We start from the raw sequence: 26,241 nt of genomic DNA, 5'->3' as shown, positions 1-26,241 counted from the left end.
ATTATTATTATTATTATTCACAAAGTTGTATTTGCTCGTGAATTAAAATAATGACATACGTTGTGCCTCTATTTAGAACAATACGGGAGACAAACAGTCACTAGGATCGTATAAATCAGACTGTGGTTCTCAACCTTTATGTCAGAATGTCATCGACCCCCACTTTCCAAAATTGTCTGCCTCAAAAGGTGCATTCCAAAATTATACAACAAAATACTAACACACACTCACAAGCTAGCAGATCAAATACTAAATGTAATGAATATAGACATTACCACTTGGAGAACGTTAATTTGAAAAAGAAAAAATCGTAAGTTATAAATGTTCGTACTTAACTTTGTAATCCCAGTGATAGACTACTGTAACTATTTTGATAAAAGCTTGCCAAATTATTTACCGAAGTGACAATGTGTTTAAGTAATAGGGCATCCGAACTAATGAATAAATCCCAGTGAGCAAGTCACGCTCAATTTAATGAGCCCTCATTAGTTAGGCCTACCTGTAAAACGAAGTATTGAATGTTAAAATCCTGTTCTCGCGTACACTGAGATAAATAATATGAAAATGGAATATTTAAGAGGCCTCTTTTAGCCTAATATGCTACTGAAAGCATAGCAACAAGTAGGTGTGTGAATAAATATAGAATTTTGTAGCAGAGATACAACAAATACTAGAAAACTGACTTTTGACCACACGGCACCCAAACTATTCAGTAAGCTGTTCAAAACCTTGGGGATATTAAAGATGTTAAAGACCTACATAATCGAAAAGAATTATGAAATCGAAAAGCTTCTTATCCAAGAAAGCTATACATGAGAGATAAAAGCGTCCCGCCTGTTGGACCATATGAGGACCTCCAAAAATGAATCATCATAACGATAATGACGATGATTAGCTGGTACCATTGACAATTTTCCTCGATCAACGTTGGTCTGTTGCTGTCATTAAAGTTTTTATGGATTTAATTTTCAATGGAAACTCAGATTTTTATGGTACCAAACATCGTGAATACACAAGAGAGGTGTCAAAATTCTCTGGAGATATAGAGTGAAAAATCTTGCCAAAATAAATTTCTTGGCTTAGAGTTATTTGTAGTGGGACCATTTCCAATTTCTTTTGGGTATTTTAACGGTTTTAGAAGTTATAGTCTTTCACGCTTTTCAGTTTTCCATTTTTTCGGTATAATTGAATGTTTAAGAAAGGTAATTGAATCGTCTTGCATCACTCTTAATCAAATACCTAACTTTAATATATCAGTTACCCATAAAATAAAACAATGAAAGAAAATGTTTATCATTACGTTTTCTATTATAATTTCAAATGCAACACCGATTTAAAATTAAACAAAAAAAAAAGTTAAACAAACGAGGGAGTGATAAATATCAACTGCAATTTTTTTTTTACTTTATAAAAATAGCGATTTCCAGTACTACCACACCAACAGCCCATACAGTGAGGAAGTGGTACTATTTTTTGTTGAAAGCTCGGGGGGGTTTGTTTTGCTCTGAGCGTGAAAAGTAACGAATGTCACAGGTCTAAGGCAGACACTTACTCGTGAGAAAACTAAGCGAATACGTAAACCACTGTGAAAGATTACATTTCCATCGGTCATGTCCATAATATATTAGCTATACAAATCATCCATTATAATCCTCACTCCCCCAACAAAACTGAACTTATAATCATTTAAACCATTATCACATTTTGGACTTGGGACTGCCGTTCTCCTGTGAATGTTTCTGATGTTCAATTCTTTCGACGTAAAGTTTACTTTAATGCCGGCACCATCTCATGAGCTTCGTGTTAAGTACCAGCCCAACTGGAATAAATGGTAAAACATAAACAAAAAAAACTCCAGTATCAAATAATAGTTTAAAGTAAATAATACCCTCATTTCAACTAATGAATTAGACATTTTCCCATGTAACACACACACACACACACACACACACACACACATATATATATATATATATATATATATATATATATATATATATATATATATATATATCATATATATATATGGTTTGTGTAGATCTCAACACCAAAAATACACAATAATGTTAACTGAAATTGGAACTGGAATGTAAAATTTAGGCCAAAGGCAAAGAGCTGGGGCCCATGAGGTCATTCAGCACTGAATGGGAAATTGAGAGTAAAGGGGGTTGCACTAAAACACAATTGTTTGAAGAGGGTGGATAGTAAGACGGAAGAAAGTTAATATGAAGGGGAGATGCATTGTAAAGAACGAAAGGGGTTGGCAGTCGAGGGACACTGCAAAGAACCCTAAATAATGCCTACAGTGCACCGCGTAAGGTGCACTGATGGTACTAACCCCCTACAGGGACAATAGTATTAATAACATCAGTAACATTATGATTGTGAAATTAAAAAATTCACACATGAGGGCAGCTAGAATTGCCCAATTATTTTGTTTGTATATTTTGCTTTATATTTGTGCACATTTGACAATCTATAAGTTTAACGTCTAAACGTAAGCGTCATTAAATACGGTATTTGTTGTTTTATTAGTTTCATGATACTTTCATGTTCATTGTAGTTGTAATAAATTTATCTGATATTCCCTTTGTAGTGACAAACTGGAAATCAATTACATGTTTCCTTGTTAAGCATTGGCTATATTTTTTTTTATATCTGTTTAATTTTCAGGCCATTATAGTCGACAACATGAGGGGATTTAGTATGTTGGTGTTTAGTTAATCAACCCGACCTTTTGTCGAATTTCCATCAGCGACTTCCCTTATTTAAAAGAAACATGCAAAAGTTAACACTGATCATGTACACATTGCTATGTGTTCATATATGTAAATCTAAAATGTATGTACAGACTCAAATGCTGTTTAAATCAACATCATTACAACAAGTCTTCGCTATGCTTCATTACCTGGTAGCATTGGGTACAGAAAAGATTGATATTATTTTCTGTTCAGTTTGAGCCAGAATTATTCAGTAATATCGTCTGCAGATCAACACCGGAATGAATTTGGTTTGAATGATTGTAGTATATATATATATATATATATATATATATATATATATATATATATATATATATATATATATATATATATTAGACTTACAAGTACTAAGTGAATTGACTTTAAATCTGAGTTCGCTTTGGTGGACTTTTGATATATTTTGTAATTGTTTATTTCCGACCTGCTGTCATGTCAGAAAACGAAAACGAAAAAAATTCTCCGAGGTGTGGTTGCATTTTGTTGATACGTAAAACATATTGGATGAATTCACTATACACGTTATTTATTTTAGCAAAGATAAGTATTATAAGAAGCTTATTCATGCAACTTATAGAGCAATTAAATTATTTATAATTGTTTTAATAATATTTTAGGTTCTAAATGTATAATATATTTCATAAAAATCTACAATAGTTGAAATTGTACATTATTTCATTACACCAAACGCACCTTCATGATCAACCAGTCATTTATTTACTTCCTCAGAGTGACGGTTCTCACGACGACGGAAAATGTTTTCTGCGATATCGAGAGAAAGAGGCAAGATGAATTGGATTTTTGCATGCTCACTGCTGCTCTTTGGGGCGACCAATGGATTTCAGGTAAATTTTCGGTTTTCCTTGCCGTAAGCGATGAAATTTTTGATAAGTTAGAGTCGGCCCTAATCAAACCTGCAGTATAATTTGCATAGGCCACAGTTGTTTTGACAGCTGAACCACCGGTTGCGGTACAGAAGGATCTGGCCACTTTTGACGATAAATTTTGACTTATTACTGTAATTATTTGTACTGTGTGTTTACCATGAGGCATCGTATTGGGAAATTGGACCCATTCCCAGTTTTTTTTTTATTCTGAATTGGGTTAGGTTAGGTTTCTGGTAACCCTGGAATTGGCGATGTTAAGACTACAGTATACTGTTAACTCCCGTATGGGGGTTAGTGCCGTTAGTGAACCTCACGTGGTCCACCGTAGGCATTACTCTAGGTTCTTTGCAACCCCCTCTCATTCCTATTATGTACTGTATGCCCCATTCCTTATTCCTTTCTCCATCTTGTTTTCCACCCTCTTCTGGTGATAGAAATTCATTTCGTCATAATGTGGTTCAGATTCCACAATAAGCTGTAGGTCCCGTTGCTAGGCAACCAGTTGGTTCTAGCCACGATAAAATAAGCTAATCCGGTCAGGCCAGCCCCTCGAGAGCTGTTGATCAGCTCCAGTGGTCTGGGTTAAACTAAAGGTATACTCTAACTTTTTTCCTAATGATTAATTATTATTCAGGTACGAGGTTTCCCTCGTTACATCTTTCAGACCCTCCTTAATTCTCAATTTCCTTTTCAGCATTGAATGACCTCATAGGTCCCAGCACTTGGCTTCTGGCCTGAATTTTATATTCCATCATGTACTATTAATTTCTAGGCAGCAACAAAAGCCATATATTTTTCTAACTGGTTATCTTGTGTTTTTAGCTTACCCAAGCATTTCCAACTATTTTGTAAGTGAAAGCTACTCGTGTAGGTGTTTACCTCACCCCATAGGCCTATTCAAGGTAAATGTAAAGGAGAGGGCTGCACAAAGATATCATCTATTAATGTAATTTCTTGAATGGAGAATATAGAAAATGGTTTATACAATGCAGCACAGGTGGGATTATTTAAGAAATTTGTCGAGCTAATGGGAAATATATCGGCAACGTTTAGATTTTTGCTTTCATCCCCAAGGGACTGGTATTAAACACAGCGCAAATTGGAGCATACGCCATGTTTGGTACCAGCCCTTCGGAAATTAACATAAAAATGTAAAGGAAAGACGTTAAATTTCTCATTGTCTTGGTAAATTTCATAAGTTATCTCACCTATATGAAATTATATATACCCTTTTTTACATTGCTTGGTCACAAAATTACATTAATAAACGATATCTTCAAGCAGCCCTCTCCTTTGCATTTAACCTGTTCAGCAATGATGTGGCTCCACCGTAGGGAAACCAGGGTATTTGGGTGGGAGAAAAGACAAAAACAAGTGTAGTGTACCATTGATAAATATGTGGAATGCAAAAATTGCAGTATAGCCTAACCAGTCAAAAAAACTACATAATTCATGTTGGTCATTCATGTCAACGGTAATAATCACCAAAGTAGGCCTATATAAAGTATGAAATTATAGCATGTACAGGGATGCATCCTACCTAATCTCCCCAAGCCCCACCTAAGCTAGGATGCTTGGTTCTTTCCTGGCTGATGGGGCCCAGACCTCCCACCTAACCTACTCTAGAGCACCATAAACAACAAGAGTAAAATATCATGGATGCATTCTGACCTAACTTAACCCAACATAGGGTACCAGATTCTTACGTGGTTTGGGGTGTTTAAGTGAGTAGGCCTCAATAAATTTGTATTGAACTAACCAGCTTCTAATTGAAAAGGGGGCATCCCATCTTTCCCCCTTAGCATTACTCACAGCATATACCTGAACATTGGGAGGTACATTGCTAAAAGGCACACATTTCCTCATGCTCCATTCACATTCCTAGTAATTGACTTTCAGCTAATTTGTTGTATGGATGAAAGGCATTTAATATTGGAATGAATTAACCTTACTTCCAGATGGGTGGAGAGTTCCTTTACATCTGTATTTAAGATATTGTATATGATGTATTAACATTACTTACACATAAGCAGCCATTGTTAAACTGAAGAAACTGTCATGTAAACTGTTGGGAGGAGTCAGGAAACATCCAAGCCAAGGACATAAAGTTTTAATTGGTTGAAAATGGTAGATAATTATTACATAATATTTAAAATAAAAAAGCTCAGAAAAGTGTTTGTGAAAAGATTGATTCATCATGGTGTCACAACATCTAAGTTATTAACATCGTAGAGCGTTTGTGAATAACACATGTGCTACTAGTTCCTACCACCTCTTGTGTCCAGAATTTTGAAAGAAAATCCTTCAAAACAATTACAGTGGACTTAGAAAAATGTAATACAAGCCTTTACGTTTTTGTCACTAAATATGTGACATAAATTACTTACCCTGTATTCCCTATGAAAAAATGCAAAATTAATCATTATTTAACTATTTCAGGTATTCATTTTGGTGTCAACAAGGAATTAACCTATTGTAGTATTACTGGATTGAATTATGCATAGTGAAGACCTAACACATTGCAGTTTAGGCCTTTGGCAAATTGGTGAAATTATATATAAGTTGCTTGGAATTGACTTCAACATTGAAATAAATTTTCTCATAGTTTTTATGAGTTTTGAATGATTCTGACATTCATTTACACAGGAGATAATTTAACTTATTATCCTCACCTACATCTAGTAATTTTGTGACACTTCAGTGTGAAATTGGGGTTTGTTTGTATGGAGGAACAAACTTATCACCTTGCATAACGGGAGTACCTCTCTCTCATGCACTGGACCCAGCCTGTATATTATCTAACAAGGGAGATACCTATGAAGGTGTGGGGGAGGGATATGCCCCTTCACCCGACTTCCCCATTGTCCTTTCGGCCATGATTGTGTCTAGTTTTATTGCTCATATACACCTCTTGCTTCACTTTTATTTTGCCATTTCTGTTTTTTGTGTTTTTGTGGTGAGCTTTCTTTATTTTCTGCGCTGTTTTGAAAGTTTTCATGTACTGTAACTGTTTTCTGTGCTTGCCAGCATGGAGTGTAAAAAGATCGACATCATTGTGTTGGTGCAATAGGGATTGCAATTGTTTTATGTCTCCTGTGGCAGTAGATCCACATTCTTTTTGTATTTGTTGGAGGGGAGAAAAGAGGCTTCTCATGTTTTCCCTGTCCTGAACAGCTAGTTAGATTTTGGTATGTGTATGTGTGATAACTCTCACTTGCACATCAATACAGTATTACCAAAATGAATATGCCTCTTCTGGCACTGGAAGCATTTAGGGACCATAGATTGGGGGCTACTTGCTAGTGCTGGGTGACAACACGATCAGCATATGTCAACAACAAAGGGTGGCTGACTGTCTTTTTGTGGCATTTGGCAAGACAGCTGCATATGAGGGTTGTTTGCCATGCCAGTGAACTGTCAGCTAGGTACATCCCTGGGTTGTCATAATTTTAGTGGCAGGACAGCTTAGTCACCAAGGCCAGGTTGTAGAGCTGCTGCTCCATCCTGGACCCATGGGCTGTACTGGAGGATGTTTCATCATCAAGTGACAACCTTGATGTCCATGCCTTAACCATGTTCAGCTTGGTACATTGAGTGATCAGCTGTGTGTTGGTCACAGCCAGCCTCAGACTGACCCCAGTGGCACCACATTTACCACAGACCAAGATGTAGTGCTTTCCTTATCTGCTGGACTTAAGCGTAAAAGCACTGAGAGTTACCCCATGACCTGAGCTTCTTTGACAGCTCCACTGCTGAGGTACCACTTGTTTGTAGAGTTGCTTATGCTTATGGCTGGAAAGTCCTCAGCAGCCTTGGCAAGAGAAACCTTTCTTGCAGGGGTCTGCACTAGATGCTAGGCACCATCCAGAATTCTTATGTAAGGTCCACAGCTTGACATTACTAACAAGAATTCCTTGGATATTTTTATTTTTTCCTTTTTTTCAAAGTAGACCTAGTTTATAATTTGTGTTAACATTCCCCTAGGATATACTGTGTCAGGTAATATAAGATTAGGTTTGCTTGCTGTTTTACGTTTTTTCTTTTACAGAAAAAGTGTAGGTCTAGCATGTATTTTTTTTATTTTGTTAGAATTTTATAGTTAAGAATGACAAAATTTTTACTAGGAGATACAGTATAAGTTTAAGGGTCAAAAGTAATTTTAGCATAGCTTAATTTTCATTTTTTAAGACAGGAAAAAAAATCCCTGGAGTATGAAAGGAAATGATGAGTAAGTTATTATACATTGTTTATTTTTGTCTTTATGGGGAATTGAAAGGTTACCAAAACATTTACTTCAGCACTCAAAAATAACAGTACACTCTTAGAATTTATATTTATTTTTGCTATACTGTATAGTAGTCACACTGGATTGATTTTTTAAATTTTGGCAGGAAGAAGATTTCTTAGATGGTCAGTTGACTTTGGTGGTAGAAGATGCTTTGGATGGAGGACCAGACCCTGCGTTCTCCCCACGTTCCACAATCCATGTGAGATCGGTTAAATCTGGTAATGCTGTAGTTACACACATGCGTCCATGGACTTCTGACCTAGAAGATAAGATGAGAGTAAGATTATTTTTAGTATTTATGCATATTTTATGGAAGTTTCTATACATAAGCTTGTTTTGAAGAGATTCATTGCCATATTTTACTCCCACAACAGTTGCAGCACAACAGTTGAATTTAGTATCCTTGTTAAATTGATTAGGAAATGGGAGGAATCACTTGCGTTTGTGCATGGAAGGTTCTCTTCATTGATAAGTAGATATGATTTCATTCAAGTAAAGCACAATAAAAGGAGAAATTTATTTTCAGGATAAAGAAACAAGTATAATTTTTTTAGGGCTAAAGCTTTTGTGGCTATTAATCTGAAGTTACCTTGTAAAACTACCAGTACTGTAATTAATAATTGTATCTTTCTGTTGTATGTTTCAGAAACTTGTAGAGATGGATGACTTCTACCGTGTTCGTGTGTATCACAAAGGTGCAGAAGACAAGGGTTATGTTTCAACCTTTACAAAAGCAGTAAGTGGATAGTTTTAAATGCAGCTTAATCCTATGATCAACAGCTTCCAGATACTTCCAAAAGGAATGAGGAGGTAGTTTCCTCGTGGTAAGTCAAGTACAGTAAATCCAGGCTCCAAAACTCTTTCTCAGAGAAAACAGACACCTTCAGTGTAACATCCTTATTTAGCCTCTGTTTATATTCTGTTGGAACTGTGGAAGCTGTGGGACACCCAACTTTTGGGTGTGTGTGCCACAGTATAATAAGAAGCTCCAAAACTACTGCTGCTCTCCTAGACTATTCAGCTGGTGCAAGCAACTTGTTTTGTGGTTGCCTGGGACATTCTGAAGGGTAATGCCTTTCTTCCATTCTCCTTAATAAGGTTTGTACTAGAAAGGCCACAGCAAGTGTTGTTTCCAGATCTTGGCAATTCTGTGATTTTGGCTTAGCTTCCTAAATGAAGAAAGTACACCAGCTTTACTAATGCTTGGAGGCTGTCAGTTGTGGCCTCATCAAGAGAAGGTTTTCACTGAAAGCTGCTGAGGTCATTAATAACCCAGTCTGGCAGTCAAATTTTGTGATTTATCAGCCTGAGTGGGTAGCATAGTGGAAATGGCATTGAAACACAATACTTTTATCCTACTGGTAGTACACAGAATAGGAAGTTTTCTGTACTGGCTATTAAAGGTTTAAGGTCGACATTATTCGTAGCTTTTGAGGGCATTGAACTTGGTCACTCCACATAGTTGTGATGTATGTGCAAGAGTTTTGAGAGGGAGATCCCACTTACAGCTCTTAGACCTCCTCTGTGGGATGTCACCATGCTCAAAGGTGTACAGTATTGTCTTCCAGATAAGAGCTAGTGGAAGAAGTAACCCTCAAGGACATCACTTTAAATGCTACTTTCTTATTAGCTCAAGTGTCAGCAAGAGACTCAACATTAGCACAGCAGTGAGCTAATGTACATTGATAGTTTCGTAGCTAAGACATAGGCAACTTCATCTATGCCTCAGCTGTTGCCAAGTTTTATTATTCCCACCTTACATGCGCAAATGGGAATGAAGAAGACCTGTGCCTGTATTCTGTGAGAGCCCTTAGAAATATATCTTTAAAAGGCTCAGTCTCTTAGAAAAGGGTTTTCAATGTTGTTGTCCATTGTTTGCAGAAGCACTATTTTCTTTTGGATGAGACACGTCATCATGAGAGCGTATATGTGCACCTCAGAGACAGGAGCTTCCAGCCTTAAGAAGGGTTCGCTAGATCATGGCAGTAGGTGCTTCCTTGGTATTTAAAAGAAATATGGATATTTAAATGAAACATGGATCTGTCAGCTTCTACTTACGGGATCTCATGCAGAATTTAAGTATACAATGCATGCTATGAGACCAGCAGAGGTAAGTTATACAGCATGTAACATATGTCTTGACTACCTGGATCACTGCCCTACTCTTGACTAATTGTTGATACTACAAGTTTTGGTCTTGAGGTCCTTTCACTTCATGGGTTAGTGGCTCCAAATGTCTCAGTATTTTCACTCTTAAGAAATGAATTTAGGGCAAATAAATTATATTTTTTAACAAATGATTTTTAGTTTACTGTAAAAGAAAACTATTGAGATGGCTCTGTCTGTCCGTCCGCACTTTTTCTGTCCACTCTTAGATCTTAAAAACTACTTAGGCTAGAGGGTTACAAATTGATATGTTGATCATCCACCCTCCAGTTATCAAACATACCAAAAGTGCAGCCCTCTAGCCTCAGTAGTTTTTATTTTATTTAAGGTTAAGGTTATCCATGGATTGTGTGTCTGGCACCACTAAAGGTGCCAGCTGCCGACACATCTTCACTTGACCGCATTTGGGGAGCAATTGAGCACCGTCCGGTTGAGTCTGAGAGTTTCATACTGCAGCAAATCGAGACTGTCAGACAGTATTATATGCTGCACACAGAAAACTTGATTGTGCTGAAGAAACTTTGGTGCATTTTTTACTTGTTTTTTCTTTTATAAACTCAGTAATTTTACTCTGCAGCCTTTCGTCTCCAGTAGAAGGGTTAGACAACACAAGAAGTGATTGTTTTCTGTGATAAAGTACAATATGAGCCTGGTTTTTTTGTCTATTGAGGTGGAAACCTCCCCCTCCTTTTTGGGAATGTATCTGGGAGCTACTAGGCACAAGATTAGGCTGCTGTAAAGTACAGTACTTGTTTTGTAGCCAAAGAAATCAATTTGTTACGAAGTTTGTATTTTGTGAACTGTCAGATGCTTTTGGTTGCTGTGAATTATCTTTATGCATGATACTGCAGCTAATGGTAAGGTAACATGCCGTATGTACAGATTAAAATCGAACCACCTTTGGGTTAGAGCATTTGTACGAAATATTGAATGTTGCCATATTTACTGTGTAAGTGCATGTCATTTTTATACACCATCTTACATTGCTCAAAGTTTCAAAACCAGCCATTAGATATTTTTAACTATTTTTGTATCTCTTCTACCTGTTGCACTTTTTAAAGTAAATGTATTCCTATATTACTAGCTTTGTGTAAAGTGCCAGCACAGTGTTATAAGTATAAAGTCTTCGTAATTATAATCATCAAGTTTTAATTGGTAATTCAAAAGTATTACTATGGCTGCCTAGTTACAGTATTATGCTTTTTGTATACTGTATGATGTTACAGTATACTGTAAGTATAGTTTCATGTTGTTCCAGGAGTTGATAGATTTTCTTCAGTATTAGATATCTTGCACTTCTCTCTTTATTTTTCATGTTAGTACCCCATATTTTATTGAAATATTAAGGTTTCATTTTCATTTTTATATGTGCAGTGTATTGAGGTCCTTGGCATTGAAATATAGTTATTATTGTTGGCTGATAATGAAGTCATGATTTTGCAAAATATATTTTATAAGCACGTCCATATAGCTATGTCAGTTGATAAATTTGTACTATAGACTGACCCTGCTTTTTGACTCATTTCTTTTCATTCATCATCATTTATGACCAAAGTTTCTGAGGTATGCAAGTAAAGGTACTGTATGATAAATAAGCTGTATAATTCTTGGATAGGAAAGAATTAATTCATGTGAGCCCAGAGAATGAACAATATGGTATGTGGAAATGAATTATGCATGTGTAATAGGAAAATTATTGTTAGATAAAGAGCTAATACCTTTATTTTAGTACCCCTACTTCCATTTTGACTTTGGAGAGAATGCCTAGACAGTAACTTGGTTATGAGTGTGAAACTATCTGCTTTGGTGTCAGAAAATTATTCTGTACTTAATGTATTAATTGAAGTTTAAGGTGTTTCTAAATTAAAAAAACTTCAAAAAACTTCATCTTTTCTTTACAGTGCCAGTTGTATGAAAGCGGTTTGTCAGAGACATTCAATCTGATGGTAGATTCAGCCGGGTCATCTGTTGTTGGTGTAGGACTAGTTCCATTTGTTGCTGTATGCCGAGGCGAAAGCCCAGAGGTTCCAGCAGTTCAGCATAACACAACAGTTATTATTCGCTCTCCAACACCTGCGCCTGTGTATGTATCCTTTGATTATTTTTAGTGAAGAGGTTTCTGTTAGATGATGCTGAAGTCTGCTGTCTGTGTTCCAAAACTTGAAAAAAGGAGTGAAGATTTATTGTATGTAACTGATTTTTCATGTTAAGGAGAACAGCTTTATCAAAAATTTGCAAACTTTATTTTATTCTAGTACCACATCTCATTGCGGTACTAATGTAAAGGTATCATTTCTGTTTAATATACAGTACACAGGCATCTGTTCAATCATCATCAGTGTTTTTACAGCACATACTGTAGAGAAGAACTGGACAAATACCAATTTTGTGGGCTTATAGTACTGCATTGAGAAAATTATCAAAGTAACATCATTTATAATGTTTTTAAGATATCATTGCCATTGGTTATGTTGACTATTTCAGTTACTAATAAAATTTACCTCCAAGAAATGGCATGGTGCCCCTTGTAATGAAAAATTTTTTTGTAGCCCCTTTTGAATTGTTTTTCTGTTTTTAATTACATTTCTTCATGTATTCTTAGCCCTGATACTGCAACATACATTGAGAAGATGGAAGCTATGAAGAATGAAAAAGCTGAAGGAAAAGACAATCGGTCATTCTTGGCTAAATATGTAAGTAGTTTTAAAAACAAGTAAAGTATGATTTATTATCAGATTCACTTTATTGATTGTTTTTCTAAGATGTACTACATACAATACAAATCCAATTATCTCTTACATTTGGTGAATCTGTTTGTTATAGACAGTGTAGACCATTCTAGATTGTTGGAACTAACTGTGATGCATCACCAATTGCTACCAAGTTTGAGGCTACCATTTTATTTACCTATTGCTACTCACTGCTGTGTCACTCTTACTGCCGTGAAGATAAGTAAGGTTTTCATAAGAGAATATAGCTTGTGAATTGTAAGAAATGGGATATACCGTGATCACTACTGTACAGTATTATTTACTTCATCTGTTGATTCTAATACAGTATCAGTGTGTTTTTCCAGACTAGATCTGCAGAAATGTCTCATAATATTCTAGTTAAATGGCAGAAATTAGACAGAGCGCAGTCTTTGCATACAGAGGATTTGTCCATTAGCAATGACATTAACTATTAGTATTGACATTAACCTCAGTGTCCTGTGGATATGCAAGGACTACAACACTTAATGATTCCTTGACATTTTAAGGACTGGAAAGCAACATACTGACTGCCTTTGCATGGAGGAAGACTGTAGAAAGTTCTGATTGTCTTGGTATGTTAGGTAAGAGAAAGAGACTTGAAGATTGCTAGACACACTCAAGTCCAGTTGGATTAACTTGGCAGATTCCTGACGTACAGTACTCACAGTGATGTAAATAACATGCGAGAGTGTAGATAATCAACTGTCACGCATATAGATGTGGGGAGAAACTATGGGAGCAGGTAACACTCCAATCAGCTAGAATGTTTACCAGAAATCCCAGTACAGTACACACTAAAATGGATAGCATACAAAACTAATTGGATGCTCTATGGCACTTGTCAGCAAGCATGTAGCCATCAAAAGGAGGAATCTCTTGTAATGGTAGATGAACACATCTGGATCTTGTTAGATCATTTTTTTTTACTTTGCCATAAATTCTGTATTGAGAGGGCAGTAAGAAAAAGAATAGATACAGCCTCAATCAATTAGGTTGCTGAACTACTAGGTAACTACTGTAGCAGACAGAGTGGAACTTACAACATTGAGAATTTTACTTCTCCACTAGTAGACAGAGAATGAAATTTTGGTGAGGTATAAGATTCATGGTTCGAGGAAGGTGGGCAGATTATGTAAATGAAGTATTCTCTGCAGGGTATGGTGTCCAAAGGTTTTCAAATAAACATATGTCAGTTATGAAGATGGCTAATTTTGTGATGAGAAGGGGAGATGAGCAGTCACTTAGAAGAAGTCCTGGGTATGGAAGTAGCAGAACAACATCTAGCGGAAGTGCACAGAGCACTTTATCATGGAAAAAGGGCCGTAATTGTTGGCCTGGACTAGATGGAAAGTTTAGGTAAAAGAGGCACAAGAAAAAATAGAGTAGAGAATGTGCATTAGGTGGCTAATGAATACAAATATAGGAATGTTGATGATGATAATGATGGCAAAACTGTAGGCTAATCAAGATGACTGGGTAGCCAAGACCATACCCATCTGGATTAAGGCAAGTGTCCCTGGACCTGCTCAACTGATTCCTGAACTTGAGGACTTCTGCAACAGAGTGGCAGGAATATGCAGTGGAAAGTTATGAGGTTGTAAGGTTACTGGACAGATCTAGCTTGGTATAAGAGTACTGTACAGGGATGCATCTGTGGAGAGCTAAATGAGATAAAACAACATAATGTTTCTGAGACCTTTGTTGCAGTTAGTGTAATAGATTGTATAGACAAGTTAAAATATGTGGCAGTCAAAGCAGACACAAGTTATTTGAAAATCACCTTATGAGGAAATTTGCTTAATGTTAGGCCCATTTTTATGATTGCATTAGGTCAGAGATTACAATTTTTATAAAGCATTTAAACCACAAGCACTAGATTGAATACTTTCTAGATTCGCATAGTGCTGGCCTGAAAGATTTATTCTCAAGTCTGTTAAAAATTGTTGCAAGCTGAGATTACAAAAGGTGGACAGCAGTGTGGGAAGACACAAAATGTAACATTTAGAAAATAATAGAATACAGTATAGCTGGAACTGGAGGGATGATCCAGAAGTGTACGGGGACCAGGTTGGAATACTTGTCCAAAAAGATCCACTGTAACTGAGCATTTTAAAGAAACAGAAAATTCTTTCTCTCAGGGTATTCATTTTATCCCATCGTATACAGAAAACTTTTAAAAGATTTCAAAATTGTCAGTATACTCTTTTTCCCATCATAGACCTAATGGCTTGGAAGATGATTCGTGCATTTCATGGTCTTCCTAGAGATATAGGTCTTTTTTCTTCTTTCTGTTCTGAGAATTCCAGTCGGCAAGGTTTTTTCACCGAGAGGAATAATGTTTACGTAGGTTACATCTACTGTGCCCCTAATTCTCATTAATCAACTAAATAAATCTCTTAGAGAATCTGTCTGTGAAACTCCGTGCCAACTCTACTTCAGTCAGTTCCATTGCGGCTTTTAGGTACAGAACTGTCAGATTTTGAAAGTTATTAATGAATCCCATAGAAAGAAAGACTTTTCACAGGTTGCCACATAGACTTTTTCCTGACAAACAAGTTGAGTTTGTAGCAGGTGAATTGGTTCATCTTTTGTGGTTCCCCTTAGGGGTTTAGGGCCATCAGTGCACCTCACATGGTGCACTTTAGGCATTACTAAGGGTTGTTTTCAGTGTCCCTTCAGCCCCTAGCTATCCCAACCTTATAGCTTTTACTGTACCTCTGTTCCTCACTTCTTTTCTTATATCTTGTTGTCCATCCACTCAGAGTCCCGCTTTTCACTGCGAGTGCTGAGTGGCTGAAAATGCTCCATTGCATGGCTTTATGGCCAAATTTTCAAAAAGCAACCCAAACCAGTTTGCTGTGGTTAGTGTTCTCAGTGGCAACACTCCTTGTAACTATCCGTCTTGCCACGTTTCTTCCTTTTCTTGCAAGAGGAGTAAGGCTTGCTTTCTTTATTTATGAAGCTGTTAAGATCACAGTTATCCAAGGTATTGCTTAGCAAACTATGGATTTCAGAGACCTGTCTTGTAAATTCCTTCTCTAATAATTTCCTGAGGGAGGATGAAAAGGATACCCATCTTTGCTCAGTGAACAGTTTTCCATGCAGAAGGATTACCAGTGATCCCATTATGCTTTTTTTGAGGAAAATGGTCAATTATGTCAAAGGTAGAACTTGATATGCAAGTTGTAAATTTAGTTTTGGTTGTTCAAGTTGTTAATGCAAGCTAGCATTGTTTTTAGTGTTTTATGTATGGAATGTTAATCTTTGGTTCATGGTCAGTAGGGCTAAGGTTTGAGGTACTAGTCGTAAGGTTATCAACTAGCTACCAATATCATTGCTTCATTTTAGGGTAGTGAGGTTACCAGCTAGCTACTAATAACATTACTTCATACTTATTTCTGAGGCGTACTTGATTTGTATTTTTTTTTTTTTTTTGAGAACTGAATTACAATACCATAGTTCTTAAATCTAGATATCTTCGCACAGTTTTCTCGCTCTTAAGTATAGATTCAGCATAAGTAAAAATGTAAGTTTTGAATCTGTTGACCACAAAATTTTTAATTTATTTCTGTAAAGGCTAAATTCATCTGAACCTTTCACATTTATTTTTATTGGGGCTGAATTCATCACAGCCTTTTACATTGTAATGAATCTCAGGTTTGCTGAGTTCTTCCCACAGTGGGATTTCTCAATTACTTTTTCACTATATGTATACAACAGGTATTTACACTCAATTTACCCTAACTAGAAATTAAGTTCTTTGTAAGAGCAAGAGGTATTTTTAAAGTGAATAAGAGATGAGTTTTCAAGTAAACAATCAACAAAATTGGGTATTATTAATTTTTTTTTTCTTCTTTTCAGTGTGGATGGACATCATTCCTAAGCAGCTGATAATGTTGTTCTCAGGAGGTGGTCAGGAAGGAGCTCGTTAAACCTCTCATAGGAGTGTATAGTATTTTTATGAGAACAGTTGATCTCATTCACTTCTTTCATGTTAAGTTTTAGCTTATGACTGTATATGTGCTAATGCAGAAAACCTTTTTAGATTTAGTACAGCATTTAGTGCATCACTTTTAGCACTGTTAAAACATTGTACAGAATATGCTGTATGAGGAATAGTGTCTGTATGTTCTTTTGCAGTAAGTTTGAATGCAACAATTACAGTATAGTTGCTTGTGTTTAGTTATGTTTAATGGAAAGTGGATGAATGATCTTGTTGAAAAAATTCAAACACTGTGAATAGGTACATGTATGTAATTATTGCAATACAAAGTCATGTAAATCAGCTTGTATGTTTTTACTTAAACTATTTAAAAATATTCGTAATGGACTTTTAATTTTATCCTTAAGTATTGTAGCTCAACCCCATTCCAAGTCATGGTCTGGAAACTAACCTAGTTTAGGTATGAGTCGCAGCATGATTATACACACAGCTTCACACTTTGAGGCCATGTATCTACAGTAATAAGGTTGTACTTTCATACCACTGAGGAGTTCTGAGATCATCATTACTGTTGCTGTATAAAGTACTTACAAACGCGTTACATTCCAGACGGCTGTTTATACATTTGAGTTGTTTTTAAGTTGGTTACTGTACCCTTCATGTCTATTTAAGTACAGTATGATATAAAATCAGTACAGCACTGTAAGTTTTTTCATCCTGAGACACAGTACACTATACATATAGTAATGTATGTACAGAATAGGTGCACAAAACAAAATTTGAACTTACAGGTGGCAAAGGGGAGTGCTCTGAGCACAATTTTATTCTGCGATCCCATAAGTAGGGTGGTGTCTGTACTAGACTATAGAAGTCAAATATGTAAATCTGCATCTGGATTTAAGGATACAAATCTTAGTCTATTCATAATGAAGACTAAGGCTTAGCACTGGCACTTCTAAATCATCTTCAAATATATCTTAGGTTGAAAAATTGTTAACTCACTAGCTTACTTGGGGTAGATGAAGTAATTATGGGAAGTGCCATAAAAATGCACTGAAACCTTTGGTTGTCCAGTAGCGAAGTAAATCAGGAGAGCTAAAGATAAATATACTGAAAGATATCAGAGGGAGAGTTGGGATGCGATTGTAAAATGGATTATCATGAATGAGTGAATCTCCATCTTGGTATTTTCAGTGCAATCTTCAAGGAAATTTTATGGGATAAGGAATCTTCTTGTACTTCCAGCACAATCTTCAAGGAAGTATTAGTGGATAAGGAAACTTACTGTATTACAGTATTTAAGAACAGAAGGAAATCCAGATCACATCAATTGATGAAGGCTAATGAACAATATTTGCATTAATTTTTAACTGGATACTTTGAGCTATCCTAGTTCTGATGCAATTCAGTGTCTCATCATTGTAGCAATAGAATGAGTTGATGGCAGATGAAAATCTAAAGTGAATATTCACATGACTCACCATAGATTGATTTCTAAATTAATCAGGAAGAGCAGGTTTCAGGCATAAGTTTGTCATTTGCTTTTGATTTAGTAACACCGAAGGGGGTTAGTGCTGTCAGTGCACCTCACGTTGTGCACTGTAAGCATTACTTGAGGTTCTTTGGAGCATCCCTTCACCCCCTAGCTGCAACCTTTACATTCCTCTTACTTTATATCTGTTCATATTTCCTTCCATCCAGTAACTATTTTTTTTTAAATCTGAAGCGTACTTTCAAAAGTAATAGGCAAAGGCTTCCCTATGAGAAAACCTTAGGCCAGTAGGAAAACAAGAAACTCCTTGGATATTCAAATTAGAGTTTAGATAGGAATTAGGCCTTAATTTAAGTAAAATTGAGCAAATTAAAATAATTATAAAATGATGGGGTAAAATACATTGGATAGGGAAATTTATGAAAAGTTGTTACTAATATCTATAGAATATTAAATCGGCATAAGAGAAGAAGTTTGGTATGATAACGTAAAGGGGGAAGAAACTACTGGTAAATGTTTATAGTGTGAAAGGGTAAAGGAAAATTTTGAACATTTTCTACTTTATTACCCAGCATACAACAGTAGCTGTAGCAGATTTTGCATAATGCAGCTGGCATATCAAACAGATAAAGGTGAACTAATCTTACTTTTCACAGAGCTGTCTAGAAAGAAAATTGAGAATAGTGGGAACTTATAGAAAGCATAGGGTACCATAGAGTAAACCTTAATCAAACACAATCGGAGACAATGTAAAACACACAAGGGAGCCGTTCAGTAATGGAAAATCTTTTTCTACTACTACTACGAGAAGCGGAGTCGTAATCGAGGCCTCCGCATACTACGACCACAGACCACTACTACCTGAACCAAACGTAGTTGATCTGATGCACGGTGCACCTGTGTAAACAAGACAGTGAGTTGGACAGAAATGGAGAAATTGGATGTGTTTATTCGTTGAAGATATTGAAACCAACATTGAATTTTATATCTTATGTGGAGGACAAGACAAGATAGAATAGAACGATGAAATCCTCAAAAAAAAAAAAAAAAACTCGCGAGCAACTACACAAACAAAGGAGGAATAAAACGAGAGCAAAGGAGCCGTTTCAAAGGAAGGTCCCGCCTACTACTACTACTACTACAAGGGACACGCGTGAATGTCAGATTAAAGCTCAATTATTCCCATTCTTCATAGTTACCGCTGCCATACGACCAGATTATGGAAAACAGCGGAACAACAGTTTCCAGTAGAAAAGCAAAGAGAATTGAGAATAAAAAGAGGAAATTAATTGCATATCTAGAACTCGTGCAGAGTAACAACCAAGAGCATGCCAGAGTTCCCAAAAAGGTTGGTACAAACCATCTTGCTTTTATTTATTTCGTACCCGTAGTTCAGGCCTAGGCATTTCTTTCACATGGTTATGTTGGTTAGTAGGTTATGTAGGTTGCAGGGACAATCCCATAGCTTAAAGAAGGGTAGAACTATAGGGTAGCTCCGCGTCGCCGACGGCACTATAACTTGACCTTTTCTACAGGTTTTTGGTTGCTAATTTGAATTTACCTTTCATTATTGGCGCTCGAGTCTAATTAACCTGTAATTAAGAAGTCCATCCAACAAGGGGGTTTCATACGGATCTTCACAAGACAGAGCACGGCTACGTCTGTTTCAAACGGTTCATATCCTGTCTGGCAAGTGCAATAACTTGTTAACGTATGGGTACCCAACCCCCCAGGGCCAGTACTAAACACAGCGAAGGGACATTCCATTTGGCCGACAGCAAACAGATGCACCGCCAGTATCAGAACCCCTAAAAGTGTAGAAAAACCAGTTGAAAAGGTAAAACAGGAGCGGAGCTAATATATAGAATTACCTCAAGAAGCACCAGTAGAGCACGTCCATCCCAGAAATAGCCTAGAGTATGGTAGAATAAAAGTTCATTGTGGCCTAAACTTTTGAACATCCCCGGTAAAGGATATGCACGTGTTCTAATATGCACAATGCTAGTAATTCTACAGTGTTTAGTAAAAGCCCATCGCAAATGAACACAAAAACATAAACAAAAACTGTAAATTTCTCAAATGATCTTACCTTAACTGCTCTATAGGCTATACACCCTTTTCTGTATTGTTGTCAGAAAAGTGGTGGCAATACTAAACAATATCTCTACCACGATATCATGTTACAGGGTCCTTAGAGCATGAAGCCCTCCCCCTGGCTAGGGTAAGTCACAGCGGTCCTGGTCGTTTAGGCCGTAAGCTGCTTAGGCCGTAACATCCAAAACAATGTAAGACGTTATGTGTATGGCATTTACCGTTATGTTTATGGTATTTACCATTATTATTTTATGTTTTACATACATCCCCAAGGGGCTGGTACTAAACATGGCACCCATTTTGCACGTAAACGTGCTTACGGCCTAAATGACTTACGTCCGAAACAACCCGAACGCAGTCACAGTGCCATAGGTTAGGTGAGGTCAGGATGCTTCCCAGTTGAAATGTCTTTGATCTGTTTTTAAACAGGCTGTAATGCGCTCTTCTGCATTTTACCAAAATTTAAATCAATTACAGTTGCTATCTTATTAAAAGTAATCCAAGCGTATGGGAAGATAAAACGAGTGATATTATTTTGATACTGTGATGGAGTACATAAATATTTTATTTTTCCAATTTCAAATCATATTTTATGCATTTCTTTTGGAAATTTAGTCACATTGGTTTGTTTCTGATAATCATGTTACTTTTGGGGGCTATCCATTGCAGGAGGGGGAGCAAAGCCCCACTGGCCAGGTCAAGGCACAGTGCTGTAAGTCAGGTTATGAAGGTAAGGTCTGGTTAGGTCGGGTTACATCAGTCTAGGAAAGGTTAGGTTTTGCCCGTTTTCATGGTCGGATTTCTCATGCCTACCCGTCTCCCTATTCAGTATCTGCTCTATGAGGTAGTATGCAGAGTAGGGAGACTGGGATAGGAGTTGGTAATTTCATCTCTTAGTGAAAACTTCCAAAGAAGGAAAGTTACTTTACATCTTTTAAATGTTACCTGGGATGTCTTGGGGGCAAAGCGCCCTGGCCAGGTCAGAGCACAGCAGAATAAGTCAGGTTAGGAAGATAAGTTCTGGTTAGGTCAGGGCATGATGCTATAGGAAAGGATAGGTTAAAGTTGTTTCAGCCAGGTCGTAGCCAGTGCCAGACACGTGTCCTAGTGGAAATTAAGTCCCGCTGATCTGTTTCCAATATTCAGTGTTACATGGGTCCACCATTATTTTTGGTATATACAAGTGATATGGTTGTTGGTCTGGAAAACAGGATTGTTCAGTATGCTGATGGTGCAACACATGAGAAATGAAACTGCCCTCAGCCTCAACTGTAACGTGAACTGGATCAGTGAATGGTGTAGTCAGTGGGGTATGAGGCTGAACTCCAGTAAAACGAAAACACTATTGATTAGCAGATCTCGTACAGATTTTCCACCCCATCCTTCCCTTCAGGTGGTTGGGACTATGCTGAATGAATTTGAAACTTTAATTATTGTAGGTGTAACTTTGAACTCGCATCTTCCTTTTGAGAAACATGTAATGATATTTTTAGCAAATGACGCATGAAAGTTAGGTATTGTTTGTAAGGCTTCATATATTTATAACAGTGGTAACATCAGTTCAATCTACTTTAGGTTGTTTTTGCTTCCTTTACTAGAATACTGTTCTCTGGTGTGGATGTCTGTTTCTGCCAGAGATTTATCTCTTGTAGATAGTGGTTCGTGGCTGTAGGTTTCTGTTTCGTAATACTAGTAGTTATGACTTGGACCATTGACTGATGGTCTCTTGTTTATCACTTTTTCATAAACTGTATTTTATTAGAGATCTTTCGCATTCACAACTGATCCCTAATCCCCATTTCTTGCCGAGGACAACCAGATTTGCTGCACAGCAGTACCAATATGCAGTAAATGTGCCTCGCTGTCTAAGTTCGCAGTTTCAGATGTCCTTTATTCCTCACACCATTGGACTGTGGAAGTCTCCCTGAGGATGTTGTGCAAATGGAACCTGAAAAGTTCAAGCAAAGATGCAATGCAATACTACCCAAATGCTATTCTCCTTTTATTTCAATACATTTATTCTGTTAATTTATTTTTTATTTTCAATAAGTGAGATCTCTTCTTTCTGTATTTCCCTTTACTTTCTCTTACTTCCTTATGAGCACCATATTCTTTGGAAGCTTGAAGTTCAAGTCAGTGGCCCCTGTGGTCTTGTTCCTTATGAGTAAGGTTCATCTTCTGAATAATAATACCTGTAATGATAATAGCCAAGGTTAACATAGAGTATGCTTTACGTCAGTTGGTCCATCTTAGAGGAAGGAAGACAAACTTGAGGATGTACCTCCACAAATATTTTCTTTTTCCAGAGGTCTATCACTGGCCAATCCCGTACAGGGGACAGCACTTGGTGTAGTGGGTTCATGGTGTACTCTGTGTTTGGCTCTTCCGGATTGGTACTGAGTCGATTGATGTTCTGCCTGCAAGGTTGCTGCATACTCTGCTTTTAACAGACAGTTGTCGTCTTTCATTCATGGAAATGATTGCTCATTCCTTTGTGCTTTGTAGGGTGTCTTCCTTTTTCTTGCATTTCCTTTGGAATCCCATAACATCAGTCCCCTTCCTGGAAGGGAAATACAGTACAGGCAGTCCCCTGGTTATGGCGTTCCAACTTTACAGTGCTTGGCTCACAGCGCCGTTAACCTGATTTTACGGCACTGCAAGGAGTTTTATAGCGCCGTACCCAGTTTTATGGTTCTAACGGCACCGTAAGAACTATTTATTCCTATTGTTATTATGATGTTCCGGTTTACGCCGTTTCGGGTTACGACATGCCACCAGAAACTGAATCCCTGCCGTAAACGAGGGGCTGCCTGTATTAGACTCTGGACTTTCCTCTGCTCCGACACCTTGAGAGTAGAGGAGCCTTCTCAGTCTCTTTTACAATTCCTGTAGTCATGGAGGATCCTGATTTTTAGAGACACGCAGTCAGGATTTCAACCGGTCCCGTGGAAAACTTGGTAGATCACAGGTCATTTGTTCACATCCTCATGGGTGGTTTGTCTTTATCATATTTCATATGTTAAATCTTTTCAACTTGTGCTGACAAGCTCTCATGTTAAACACCTCAACCATTTTCCCTGCAAAACAACATATAGCATAACTTTAGTTTGTTTTTAAGTAGTGTGCTGTGCTGGCTTTGGCAGAATTAAGTCTGGCAGTAGATGATACAGACAAACCCTGTTTTTGGGGATTTGAACCACTTACTTGTGATGAATGGAAAAAAATTAGCCCAAAGCCCACAGAGTTTTGTAAGCTAGCACCAAGTTTAGGAAAAGAATGCCTAATTGGAAAGACAAAACTGCCTTAGAGGAGCCTTCATCATGTAAGGCAGTGGTGAAAATGTGTCAGGTTTCTGTATAGATGAGGGGAGAGCTGAATATTTCTCTCGAAGCAAGGAAACCAGTTAACCTTAACTGTCTGAAGATTTCAGTTTCCCAGGTCCTACAGCAAGGAGAGAAGATCAAGGCTATCATAGAACAAGGGAGGGTTTTTTCTCTCTCTTAGGAAAGTCCATGATTGTTAATTGTGCAATTTAGTAAGTAAGAGAGATTCCTTGGGTTAGGCCAGTCAGCTCTTTCTGTTAGTATTGGACATCTGCCATTAAGAGTTAATGTGTAATTTTATCTGTAATAAACTTTTGAAATCTGGGAAGTTTATTTGTAGTTTACACCATTTTTTTTAAGCTGCTGTAATCATTTTACTGTAGTAGAAAATATTTAGATGTTTTTGGGTGAGAGAAATTTGACTGTATTTTGGAATTTAAAATTGAAATTTTTGCCAGTTAGTGCAGTGTTCCAGATTTTTCCAATGTAAAATTAATTGTAATTATATGTTTTTTATTTCAGTCAGTGAAGGACTCTGTCACAACCACAGAAGTCGTGAAGGAAAGAAAGGTGAGTTACATTAGCATTCCTAGTTTCAAGTATTTGACTTTAGTATCTTATGGCATGTGCATTTCTGTATGAATTTTAAAAAATTCTTACTTAATTATTTTTTGACATGATACCATAAATTTCTGTAAGATAACAAAGATATTGGTGTTAAGATGATTTTTTTTTTTTTTAGCTCATTAGAGATATAAGCACCAAATAACATTCCTACCTATTCTCTTATTACTGTATATTAATATTTTACATATCAGGAAGTTATAAAAATGAATGCAGTTCTTTTATGATCCTAATTCTTGTGATCACAAGATGAATTTATTTGCATTTTGTAAAATAATTAAAAAAATTAAAATCTGTTCCTATAAAGATACAAACCTTCGTCTTTCATGTGGATAACTGTTGGTGGTGTATGGTTTGGTCGGTGACACTTCGTAAGAAGGTGGCAGGTAGACAAGTGGTGGAGTGCCACCCACTTTCCTGTCTGTAATCCAGTTATTTCTTCATGAGCTACCATTGAGTCTAACTTTCTGCTGCTACTATGGTCCCCTTTCATTCATTTTACTGTACCTCCATTCATATTCTCTTTCTTCCATCTTACTTTCCACCCTCTCCTAACAATAGATTCATAGTGCAACTGTGAGGTTTTCCTCCTGTTACACGTTTCAAACCTTTTTACTGTTAGCTTCCATTTCAGCACTGAATTACCTCATAGGTCCCAGCACTTGGCCTTCTACTACTTTCATCTTCTGCAAGTATAGATTGTATGGTATTCTCCAGAGCATTGCTTGGGTTCTGTTCTGTCCTACTCTTTTCTCTACATTGTCTCTGGACTGTTAAAGAAGTTGGAGGGCCACTCAGAGTCCTTTCTAAGGTTATCCTCAGGATTTCCCTTGAGCAGTCTTTGAAAATCCTTTCATTTGTATCAAAGATCTGGGAGAAGTGTTGGATAGTTGCAGATAGAACATGTAGGACCTGTTCTTCATGGGCTGATATTCTCTTTTGCCTTCGGAGTTGACGAGAAGTTGCCATAGGATGTTGTTGGAGAACTCATAGCTGCGTGTTGATTGTCACAAGTGCCCTTGTCCTTCTTCAGACATGAGCTCATTCCTGGTCAGCAGTCATCCAGAAGTCTTTTTCACCAAACCCTCTTTGGTTTTGACCAGTGCTTTAGTGGTGGTGGAGATTAGGAGAGCTTCTTCGCTCCATAACCAACTTCTGGGCCAGTGTTCACAGCATATGTACATGATACCTTTCACTCTGGTTTTTCGATCCCTCAACCAACCAGTGATTTTATTCTGTGGTGTCTGGGTTGCTGTTGGAATTTTTGCCAGTAAGTCTTAGGGCAAATTAGGAATTCTCCCCAAAGAGTGATGTTTATCAAGATCTCATCTTAGGGGACCCTGCCTTGAGTTGGCTCGTGCTTGAACCCCTATTGCTTTAGTTGTCCTTTGGGCTTCACTGTTGTAGCAGGTCCTTTTTTCTCCTTTCTGTCCTCTCTTTCTATTCTGAACTACTGCCCACTACGATGGAGAGGGTCAGGAGTTTCTTTTTTAGGGATCCACCAGTATTCTCTTGAGTGTTCATATCTCCTAAAAGAAATACCAGTCTTTATCTTTTCAGAGACAGTACTGGGAAAATTAGTTGGTCATATTGTGATACTTGTAGCTCTTACTCTAAAAGACTTTTTAGGAAGGACTTCTTGGAAAGTAGCATGATTCCAGATGTCTGTTCCTAGCACTGCTTCCACTTGGTATCAAACAGCCCACAGATTCATTACCGGCCTTTTTGTTGAATAATTCTAGTTTTGTCCATTAATATTTATAATGTTGTCTAGTCTCAAGGGGTAGGTGTCATTGTTTCTAGTGTAATGAGATGGGTCAAGTATTTGGTTTTCCTCCCATTTTAATTCCTATGAGAAATTTTGTAACAAATAAAAAAAATTCAAGTGCTTTTGATGCACAAACTTTTATTT

At 37.1% G+C, this 26,241-nt stretch overlaps 2 protein-coding genes across 10 annotated transcripts in view; both read left to right on the top strand.

Moving 5' to 3' along the window:
* The first annotated feature begins 3,453 nt into the window (after positions 1-3,453).
* On the top strand, positions 3,454-16,933 carry EMC10 (ER membrane protein complex subunit 10). Its single transcript, XM_067113357.1, has 6 exons — positions 3,454-3,604; positions 8,038-8,211; positions 8,581-8,670; positions 12,002-12,183; positions 12,703-12,797; positions 16,715-16,933. Exons 1-6 carry the CDS (start codon positions 3,515-3,517, stop codon positions 16,783-16,785), a joined length of 702 nt encoding a protein of 233 aa, XP_066969458.1. The 5' UTR covers positions 3,454-3,514; the 3' UTR covers positions 16,786-16,933.
* A 2,185-nt stretch (positions 16,934-19,118) lies between these two features.
* Positions 19,119-26,241, top strand: part of Rexo5 (RNA exonuclease 5) — a 40,819-nt gene continuing 33,696 nt past the window's right edge. For 6 of the 9 annotated variants that reach the window (XM_067113349.1, XM_067113354.1, XM_067113348.1 and 3 more), the window contains exons 1-2: positions 19,120-19,636; positions 24,228-24,275. In XM_067113349.1, the coding sequence (XP_066969450.1) occupies positions 19,508-19,636; positions 24,228-24,275 (177 nt within the window). In that variant the 5' untranslated portion in view covers positions 19,120-19,507. Of the gene's footprint in view, positions 19,637-24,227; positions 24,276-26,241 lie in introns of all 9 variants that reach the window. The other 3 variants (XM_067113353.1, XM_067113352.1, XM_067113346.1) reach the window with 2 other exon arrangements.

This window comes from Macrobrachium rosenbergii, chromosome 12 (genome assembly GCF_040412425.1).
Source record: "Macrobrachium rosenbergii isolate ZJJX-2024 chromosome 12, ASM4041242v1, whole genome shotgun sequence".
NCBI classification, from domain to species: Eukaryota; Metazoa; Arthropoda; class Malacostraca; order Decapoda; family Palaemonidae; genus Macrobrachium; species Macrobrachium rosenbergii.
Note: the sequence above shows the minus strand (reverse complement) of the source record. Positions and strands in the feature narration are given on the sequence as shown.

What these genes read in the sequence shown, in the direction of transcription:
- EMC10 (XM_067113357.1), top strand. Translation starts at nt 3,515, where the DNA reads ATGTTTTCTGCGATATCGAGAGAAAGAGGCAAGATGAATTGGATTTTT. An exon ending in TTTCAACCTTTACAAAAGCA is followed by an intron (nt 8,671 to 12,001) that starts GTAAGTGGATAG and finishes TTTTCTTTACAG; the next exon opens with TGCCAGTTGTATGAAAGCGG. An exon ending in ATTCTTGGCTAAATATGTAA is followed by an intron (nt 12,798 to 16,714) that starts GTAGTTTTAAAA and finishes TCTTCTTTTCAG; the next exon opens with TGTGGATGGACATCATTCCT.